Raw genomic sequence first — 10,269 nt, 5'->3', positions numbered from 1 at the left:
TGTGTGTTTGGGGGAGAAGAGGAGACTTCTTGGTATTTCTTGATTTTGCTCTGCTCTAGGGCTTCCCTGGTGCCTGCTGAATGCAAAGAGGCCTCTCCTGGAGACATTCCCGATGCAGGCACCTGTCATCTGCCACCCCCGTTCTCCACGAGCTCCCTCTCTCCCCCTCCCCCAGCCCATTATTCTCCTTCAGCCTTTTGTGCCGATGGCAGAAGGCTGAAGGGATTGTCTTTGCCCTCCCGGCAGGCAGGCGGGTGTCGGGATGGGCCGCGCCGCGAGGAGCCGACGCTAGCCAGCGAGGTGTGAAGAGTTGGCCAGAATGACCAACTCCTCCTCCACGTCCGCTTCCTCCACCACCGGGGGGTCCCTGCTGCTGCTGTGCGAGGAAGAGGAGTCGTGGGCGGGCCGGCGCATCCCCGTGTCCCTCCTGTACTCGGGCCTGGCCATCGGGGGCACGCTGGCCAACGGCATGGTCATCTATCTCGTGTCGTCCTTCCGCAAGCTGCAGACCACGAGCAACGCCTTCATCGTGAACGGCTGCGCCGCGGACCTCAGCGTCTGCGCCCTCTGGATGCCGCAGGAGGCGGTGCTCGGGCTCCTGCCCGCCGGCTCCGCGGAGCCTCCCGGGGACTGGGACGGCGCCGCGGGCAGCTACCGCCTGCTGCGGGGCGGGCTGCTGGGCCTCGGGCTCACCGTGTCCCTGCTGTCCCACTGCCTCGTGGCCCTGAACCGCTACCTGCTCATCACCCGGGCGCCCGCCACCTACCAGGCGCTGTACCAGCGGCGCCACACGGCCGGCATGCTGGCGCTGTCCTGGGCGCTGGCGCTGGGCCTCGTGCTGCTGCTCCCGCCCTGGGCGCCGAGCCCCGGCGCCGCGCCCCCACGCGTGCACTACCCCGCGCTGCTGGCGGCCGCGGCGCTGCTGGCGCAGACGGCGCTGCTGCTGCACTGTTACCTGGGCATCGTGCGCCGCGTGCGCGTCAGCGTCAAGCGGGTCAGCGTCCTCAACTTCCACCTGCTGCACCAGCTGCCCGGCTGCGCCGCCGCCGCCGCCGCCTTCCCCAGCGCCCCGCACGCGCCCGGCCCGGGGGGAGCCGCGCTCCCCGCGCCCGCCCAGCCCCTGCCGCCCGCGCTCCATCCGCGGCGGGCGCAGCGGCGTCTCAGCGGCCTGTCGGTGCTGCTGCTCTGCTGCGTCTTCCTGCTGGCCACGCAGCCGCTGGTGTGGGTGAGCCTGGCCAGCGGCTTCTCGCTGCCCGTACCATGGGGCGTGCAGGCGGCCAGCTGGCTCCTGTGCTGCGCCCTGTCGGCGCTCAACCCGCTGCTCTACACGTGGAGGAACGAGGAGTTCCGCCGCTCCGTGCGCTCGGTCCTGCCCGGCGTCGGCGACGCGGCGGCTGCCGCTGTGGCCGCCACGGCCGTACCCGCCGTGTCCCAGGCGCAGCTGGGCACCCGCGCGGCCGGCCAGCACTGGTGACTCGGCCAGGGCCCAAGGGAAGCGGAGAGTCCTGCCTTCCAAGGCCCTTGGTCACCATCGCCTCCTGCCCTTGTAAAGTATCCCCTGCCGGGACGAAGACTCCTGCGCAAAGACCAGTCAACTGGTGCGAAGATGTGACCTTGGACCGCAGGGGAATGGATACCTGAATCAGGGTCTCTCCCTAAATAGGGTCTTTCCCTATATGGCGTCCCTGAGATCATTTTGGACGGGCACCTGATTTTTACCCTTTGTTTCCGTGTTTTAGAGAAACCCTGAAGTCAAAACACCGCAGACTTCAAAAACTTGCAAACTGACATTTTAAAAAGAACCAGTGAATTTATTTCAACACTTTTTGAAAAAGAACTTTGATGATGTGTTACCATTCCCACCTTCATCGTCTTATAACATATATGAAAGCGCCTTGAGTGTGCATGAGCCAAAGGAAATACTATTGATGAAGAAAATAATATTGAAGAAGTATTTTATAAAGTAACCTGTGTTTGAGGATGCTTCTGTTATAATTTATCCTGTGTACAGTTACCTAGAATGAAGCCACAGATGTGCACACTGGTAATGAGTTGCGAGAAGCCTCAGGCCCTTGATTCTTAAACGGGTGTTTATAAAGTAAAATCAATCCTGAATGAGATAGAATCTTAGCCAGTGAGAAAAAAAAATACACAACAGATTTATTTTATACTCCTTTTTGCACTTCTAGACTGTTAAACGGCATTGAGTGTTAAAAAGTGGAAATTTTCCATTGTGCTGATTGATGTTCTACGCCAACAATTGAATTTTGGAAGCAAGAGGGTTACCTCTTTTAGGTACCAGTTTCATGTGTTCTATAGCATGCACACTTGTTGCTACCCTCGCTTTGTAATCCATTTACTTGCCTTACGAGTGTGATCGCAGCTCTGTACTACAATGGTTGCTAAGGAGAATAAGTTCTGTTTTCTCTTTAGTATTTAAAATATCTCAATGCACATGATATAATTAAACACTAATAATACCATGACTGCATTGCTAATATTAGCTGCTGTTGCATGCTCCTAGATGCTAGAACTTACTGGGCATGTGGTCTACTAAAGCAATACCCATTAGACAAGGACATTTTACTTCTAGACACCGGAAGAAGTGGCCTTCCATTATTTGAAAAGAGAAGAGAGAACCTCTGGCTACCTAAAGGTCTTGTTGTCTTCATCCAATTTATGAGAAAATACCCAGTGGGGATTTTATCTTGCAAATGGAACCACAGTCAAGATGGACCAACAATATGGTTTGGCTCTACAAAGCCTTCTGTGCTTAAGGTTTTAGGGTTTAGATAATCCATGCATTAGAAAGCAGCACTGTTTTTTATGTAGTTCGAGTATATTACCATGACATTAACATTAATATTGTGTCTGTTACAGGAGGTATAATTAACTCAGTTATAGGTAACAAATATGGGAATTTGTTCTAAAATGTATGATTTGAGGCTTGTCATTTTCATCTTTGGTTTACTACATTTCTTTAGAAATATTTGAAATGCACAATTGTGTAAAACCACTTTATAAAATTAAAATGGGAAGAAATTTTAAATAAGTGTCTATCAGCAGTCTGACTGCTAACTACATCAAATCTGGGGCTGCACAGCCTCACTTAACTGTGTGATTGCTTTGTCGCCTTCGTGGTCATTGTAAGCCAGGAGAGTGGGACACTTGTGTATTTAAATACTTATTGGAGTTGCAAGAAACTGACATCTCTGCAGTAAAACAAGGCAAAACAGATATGTTCATCACCAATAATAGATCAGCATTCATTTTATTACTCTATCCCTTACTGCATGCACCATTTTTCTCTTTCTAAGGTTTTATCTGTTCCCATTTTCCTTGATTCAAATAATTAATTAAAGTTCAGACAACTGTTCTTCTGAGTTGTTTTCTTCTGTCTTGCTCTTGCTTACCTCCTTGAGAACACTATAACAGATGACGCTGTTCTAAAGCACTAGTGATGAGAGGACATTCTTTGTTCTGGCTTTATTTAATTTTATTTTTGGTTTCTAAAATTATTTCCACCTTATGTAATTTATTACGGTCCATATGCCATCATTAAAAAGAAAGTATAATTTCCTTTCTGTAAGCATAATTCACTGGGGAAATAGGCTATAACAACCACAGAGCTGAAGATTTTCCCTTTTGGGGGTCCAGGGGCACTTTTCTAAATCTCTGTCAAAAAGGTCTTCTTTTATAATTAGGCCTTTATCCTTGTTTCTTCTCACTGTGGATGCTGCAAACGATTTCTTCCAATGTTCCTGTAAATGTTTGCCACACATACAAACTCAGCTTTCCACGTACCTGTTATCTTGCAATGTTTCTGGCTGACACCGAGAACCATCTCATGCTGGCTCAGTGCCATGTGGAAGACCTACTTTAGGTTATATTTACTGGTAATTAACTCCACAGGACTGATTCCCTTTTAATTTCAAAGTAGCAGTGATGTGTCTGAAAATGCCTTTCTAGGGCACTAACTGGGAGTGTTGGAGTTACTGTTTTTACAAATTAAGTTAATGGAGATTGTGTTCTTATTTAAATGAAACCACATATTATCCACTCAGGAATAAAAAAAACTAATTGCTGTTGTGGGCTGCCCTACTTTGCCTTTTCTACATTTATTCGTTAGGTACATGCCTGTTAAGACATATAGCAACCGCCTTCACCCCTTGCACTTGAATAGCTAAATTCTAGGATGTGATAGGTACTACTTCTAGCACGCCCCTCCTTCCAAAATGAACTATGTGAATAAATACAAATTCTGTTTTGTACAGAGGCATCCATAGGTGGTTTTTGTTTTAAACACTATAGAGAGATTTCCAAGGTCAGACAGGCTTCCCTATGTCTCAGTATTGAGGAGAAAGTTTTCTACAATGGAAGTATTGTTGTTTTCAGGAGAACCCAGTGGGAGGAGGGAGTGGAGCTGAGGAAGGGGGAAGGGACTCAATCTTTAACTCTGGGATAGAGAAAATCATTGAAAAGATCTGCTCATCAAGGAAATCTTGGTTTGCTTTGAACTCATGGTTCAGCGTAACCCTACTCCTTTGATGATGACCGTATTGGCCAACTTAATTGTTTCAAGTATAATCTTTATTCTGTTCTCCCAGGGACTCAGTGCTCACCTGACTTTTTATCACTCCTATGTGCTAACTTGACAAAGGACATCAATGTCTTAGATTAAAATTCAAGAACATTGAGAAATACTGTAGATATCCCTTACTTGCAGACATTGTCAAATATTTATGGGTTTTTGGGGCAAGTGTGGAGCTCCAGATGGGAGGTCTTGGTCTGCAGGAACAAGGGGGGGAACCCTTTATTTCCACCCCTACTTTCCCTTTCAATACTTTGAGGGGCCTGACACATACGTGCGTGGATTCAGCCCCCAGGTCCAAGCTCCGCCCACACCCACCTCCACCAGCCACCTTGCCCACCTCTAGGACCTACTGGTACACATACAGGGGTCAGAGCATGCCTAGGAAGTGGCCTTGAGCCATCTGGGTAGGGAATTCCTAGGTTCCCGGTACCAGCACCTGTTGAGGAGGGTACAGGCTCTGGGTGGGCACATTTCCTTGGGACTCCTCACCCTGTGGGGAGGGGAGTGGCCAGAGGAGGGTGGGAGCAGTCCCTTCAAAGCATGAGACCCAGGTTGGGACTCCAGTTTCTCAAGTCTAAGGTCCATACTGCTTTATATAGGTCCTGTTCAGGTATCCTCCCCTAGCTCCTCACACCTGCAGGGACTTCTTAAACAGGTGCCAACCATAGAGAGTTTCCCCAGCTACTTAATCTCCTCAGGCCTAATGCAATAGGTAAGGAGGATGGTGAGGAGGGAATGGGAAGGGAGTAGATGAAACAAAGCAGGTCAGATGTGGAAGCAGTATGATGGGTACATGGGTCGCGTGGCACAGTTTTAGTTGTGTGTATCTTTGAATATTTTCGTAATGAAAAGTTTAAAAGCGTGAAGCCAAAACTCAGAGGAAAAAAAAAGAAGGAAGAAAGAGAAAAAAGAAAAGCAACTAACATGCTTAAGGTCATGCAGCAATTAAATGGAGAAGGTGGGATTCGACCTTTTGTCTAACTCCGAAGCGTGAGATGGTAACTACTGTGCTGTAGGATAAAAATCAGATTTTTTTAAGTGAGGCGTGGCATCCCCTCCGTGGTATAACCAATCCCTCATTTCACCAATCTCTCTCTCCCCTACCTGCATTCTTTGCTATAACTTCGTTGGTCTGTAAACGCTGTCTTCTAAACATAGCCCATGTTCAGGGTCTAAGTCTTCCCCAAGTGTCCTTGCATCTTATCCCTTTCCCAGCCCCCATCCTTCCCAGAAGGCTCACTTAGTTTCTACCTCCTCATTAGAGCCCCTTGCCTCAGCTGGGAAGTTCTGCTTTCACAAAACTCCTGCTCCAGTTTGTTCCTATCACAAAGTTCCTTGTTGTATTCTCTCTGTCCTAATGTGTGTGTCATCTTCAAAACTACGTAGAAAAGATTTTTGGTTTATTTTTCATTCTTTTTTTTTTTTTTAGGGCAAACTGTCTTTTATCTTTCAGTAGCCAGTGGCCTGAAATATGCTAGATAATTGACATACATGTATAGTTTAAGACAGTAATTTTAAAAGAAAAAAAGACTTGGTTCTTTCCCTTGCATGTTTATTTTTTTCTCAATGAAATTGTCCCAAGGGTGAATCCTATCTCCTAACTCATATCGTGCCAAAAGAGATCTCGAAATAAGAATGTATGGGATTATGAGCCATGCGCGTAAATTACAGGCTGTCATTGGGGGAGATTTGTACTCCTGCTATCCAAGCTCTGTTTACACCAACAGAAGAAATTTCAGTCCCAATTACTACTTTAAATTCAAGGTTAAGTTACTGAATATGTGCCATTATTTCTCTGGACCTTACATAGAAAAGCTGTGTGTTTTTTATTTTTAAAAGCTTCAACATGGCTAATCAATCAATGGTCATGTGATTTTGTTAGGATCCTGGGAGAAATAACTATGGGAATATCTTGACCTCTCCTGTCAGTCAGTCACCGGATGGTAGACCTGGAGATCGTCCAGCCCAGCTCTCTGCTATTTTTGTTAGAAAGTGCGTTAATTTTTCATTTTTCTTGGAATAAATTAGGCCCATTTCCCATTTTTCTATTCTTAGGGAGTAGAAAAGTATGTCGCACCCTTTATATGGTGATGCTGCTTTTAGCCCAATGAAAGTTCTAGGAAATGTCAGCATGGTTGAATTCCTCTCTTAGTACAAAAGTTTTATTTTTTAAAAAATAATAATATTTTGATTGTACACTACTATAGCCAGAAAGTATATACTAACATATATTTATATGTGTGTATGCACTTACCTATATTAAAAGAAAGTGTAAGCAGAAGACAGATGCTATAAAGAGGGACCTAGTGACATGTAGTATTTGCCGCCAGTGCTTTTAGAATATTTTCAACTACAAACAACAGACTACTTAATTAAAAATGGCTTAAACAGTGATGACGTCCAATGATCACACACACAAGAAGTCTGCAGGTAACTACAGAATGCGTTCAGCAGCATCATGTCATGCGGGCCCTGCTTCTTTGCATCCTTCTACTCCCGGAGCCTCAATGTGGTTGCTTCATGGGTCCAAGATGGCTGCCTAAGTGATAGATTGTCACATGACAGCACCCAAAACAGAGGAGAATGAAAAAAAGCCTCTCTTTGTTTTTCACTGTTTTTTATAAGAGAGGAAACTCTAAGAAGCTACCCAGAAGATTTCTCCTATCTCATTGGCCAGAGGTAGGTCACATGGCTGCTCCTACAGGAAGCTGTGCTGTGACTATCTGGCTTTAAAAATATATATATAATGAGAAATCTATCCAGAGCTTGTTAACATAGAGGATTTATGGTTTGGCATTTGTTTTGCTCTCTACCTACTTGGTGGATTTTATCTTCTTTTCAAAATTGACAGCTGGAATGCATGTTAAAATGAGTAGGTCCTTGTGCAATTTCCAGTGTCTAGAAGTCATTTACTATAAGTTTGTTGCACTAAAACAGAATCTTCTCTGACCCCAATTACTCAGCTTTCTGACAGTGAATGCATGGAACATGTGAAAAACTACAACTAACCAGGCCTCTTTCTGTTTCTGGCCCTTTCAAAGTTGTTTTCTGACTGACTGTAGAAAGAGAGCTGTGCTGGGGGTGGAGTGGGCAGAGGTGATCACAGCACTCGGGCTTCCTTACATCAGCACTCTTGCAGGGTGATTGTTTCCAGATTATGGTCAGAGCATATTTGGGTCTGGAGGTGACCAGTAAATAGCACCCCCTTTCACTGGGTTTTGAATGATGTGGTAAATGAGAAGATAAAGTGTACAAATGGTGGACCACAATATCTCCTCTATATTGAAAAAGGCTAGGTTATAGGATGTACCTTAATGTGAGTGCCAAAATGGGCTTGTGAGCTCTCTCCCTAACCCTCTGGTCCTTGGAATAAGCAGGTCGGGTCGCTCTCACTGCTCCAGGTGGAGAGGGAAGAAGAAAGGGACCACATTTCTTGGCTCAAGGCCTTGTCAACTTAGCTTCACTCTAATGAGAAACTTGGCTAGTGACTATTGCCTATCCACCAGGTAACTCACTTAACCTCCAAAGAGTAGACTAAAAGATGGAGCAAGAGGCCAAGAATGCCTGGCAAAAATCCCTCCTCATGGAGACCAGAAGAATGAAGAAAAGGCATTCTCCTCTAAAAGTACAGACCCTGTGAAACCGAGCCAGGGTGCAGTCAGGAGGGACAGGCAGGCTGAAGGTGTGGTCAGTCAGATGAGCCACGGACCTGCTTTTCTATCCAGTTTTATTAGTTAGAGGAAATGCCTCCCGGTTTCTGGCAATACATACATTGCTAGTTGTGTTAGGGAGAGTTAGGCAGGTATCATTTTAACTAGACCCTAAATGCGAACCTAAGCCGTAAACAAGTGTAATCAAGTATAGTATACAGAACCAGGAAAGAATAATTTTTACCATGTTCTGAACTATGACTGAAGAAGATGTTCAGTTTGGAGAAGGGAAGACTATATGGAAAAATAAAGTTGTTTTCAAATATCCGAAAGGCCATCAAGCAGATTAATAACGCCAGTGTTCATTTATTGATAACATACTATGTGTCTGACGGGGTGCTATGTACCTAATACGTGCTACCTAATCTAATTTTCACAACAATCCTATAAGGCAGGTATTATGACTCCATTTGAAAATGCTGATTCTGTGAGAGGTAGGCTTGCCTGAACTCACCCTCTTGACAATGGAAAGAGATGACCATTGAATTCAAGGCCTGCTCACTCCAAAGCCTGGACTTGTAAACACAAGACCCAGTTACAGGGGAGAAAGAAAACATGTGGGGGTACCGTTCTACAAGCAAAATTTGGCTCAGTGGGTGGGAGATAGATTTCAGCTTAATATGAGAAAGAGCTTTGTCTCAATTATAGATGCTCAAAATAGTATAGGCTGTCTCAGGAAATTTTGACTTTCCTAACACTTGAAGAATTCAAGTAGGGTGTGGAGAACTAACTCTGGAAAGGATGTCTGTGTTATGTGGGAAGCTTTATCAGATCAACTCTGAGATGCCTTTCAAATAGAATTTCTAGGATTATATAATACTCTTCTTCGGCTTGGAGATGACAAAATCTTCCTAGCCCTGCATATAACATTTCAATAATTAGTCAGAAGGAATCTTTGGCAAAACCCTTAACCACAGTAGCCAATGGAGAAGTGAGGCTTGGTGTCCAGAGATGTCCCTCCTTGGGCACAGGGACACCAATATGTCATATTCTTAGTGACTTTGCCCAGTTTCTGCTGTTGTCTCCTTTTCTTCCCATCTCATTCCCAAACATTTTAATCGAATATAGGCTGAAAAAAGTACATGGTACTTCAAATTTCTCAGGCTAAATATTAGCATCTTGTATACTCCATAATTCATGTAAGAACTTTTATAAACACATACTTTTGAAGATTTTGTTGGGAGTTGAAAAGATTTCAGAAAACACTATTTAGATGAGAAACAAGCTATCAATGGCTTTCTTATAAAAGCTGCCTTTGGTGAAAATTCCTGAATGAGTTTTTCTCCTGTGACAAACTCCCAAGCAGATCTTAACCAAAGTCTATTTGTATATTCAGAACAGGCACTGCACAGTGCCAATCTGGTTCCTCCCAAAGTTTTGACACAATGAGAAATGGATTGAAATACTAAGTTACCAATACAAAAGTTTACTATAGAGCTATTTTGGATTTGTTGGAGACCAATAATAGACACTAGCATATATAAACCTAAAATCTTTAGACGCTATACTTTCCAATTTACTTGAACAAAAAATTTGAAACTCCTTAATTCATAAACACTGAAATTTCTTATTATTAGGATATGGAAATGATGTCACATACCTTCTTGTTTTACTAGGAGTGAATATGGCTTTATTATCTCTATCATTGTTATTATTGTCATTGTTATCATCATCATCATCATTGTCATGAGCATCATAAAAAATTATCAACAGCTCAGGGCAGAAAATTGGGTTATGTATATGTTAGTGTTTGCTATATAGCAAACTACCCCAAAACAATGACTTAAAACAACAATCATTGATTAGCTCCTGTTTCTGTGGGTTAGCAATTTGGTTGGGGTCATCTGGATGCTTCTGCTGGTGTTAGCTGAGCCCACTTTTTTTTTTTTAAGATTTTTATTGGGAAATTGGGGGATGGGAACAGTGCTGGGGAATTGGGGGAAGGGGAACAGACAAGTTGCTGTC

At 44.5% G+C, this 10,269-nt stretch overlaps 1 protein-coding gene and 1 pseudogene across 4 annotated transcripts in view; one reads left to right on the top strand and one right to left on the bottom strand.

Annotated features, from left to right (window-relative positions):
* The window catches only part of LOC109371363 (translationally-controlled tumor protein pseudogene), a 7,361-nt pseudogene extending 6,350 nt beyond the window's left edge, over positions 1 to 1,011 (bottom strand).
* GPR88 (G protein-coupled receptor 88) overlaps positions 1 to 3,376 on the top strand; it is a 6,504-nt gene extending 3,128 nt beyond the window's left edge. For all 4 annotated transcript variants that reach the window (XM_019623832.1, XM_019623833.1, XM_019623834.1 and 1 more), the window contains one exon: positions 247 to 3,376. In XM_019623832.1, coding sequence (XP_019479377.1) covers positions 320 to 1,474 — 1,155 coding nt within the window. In that variant the 5' untranslated portion in view covers positions 247 to 319 and the 3' untranslated portion in view covers positions 1,475 to 3,376. The remainder of the gene's footprint in view (positions 1 to 246) is intronic.
* Positions 3,377 to 10,269: the final 6,893 nt, after the last annotated feature.

Source organism: Hipposideros armiger, unplaced genomic scaffold (assembly GCF_001890085.2).
Source record: "Hipposideros armiger isolate ML-2016 unplaced genomic scaffold, ASM189008v1 scaffold_563, whole genome shotgun sequence".
Taxonomy (NCBI): Eukaryota; Metazoa; Chordata; class Mammalia; order Chiroptera; family Hipposideridae; genus Hipposideros; species Hipposideros armiger.
This window is presented reverse-complemented; position numbering and strand designations above follow the sequence as displayed.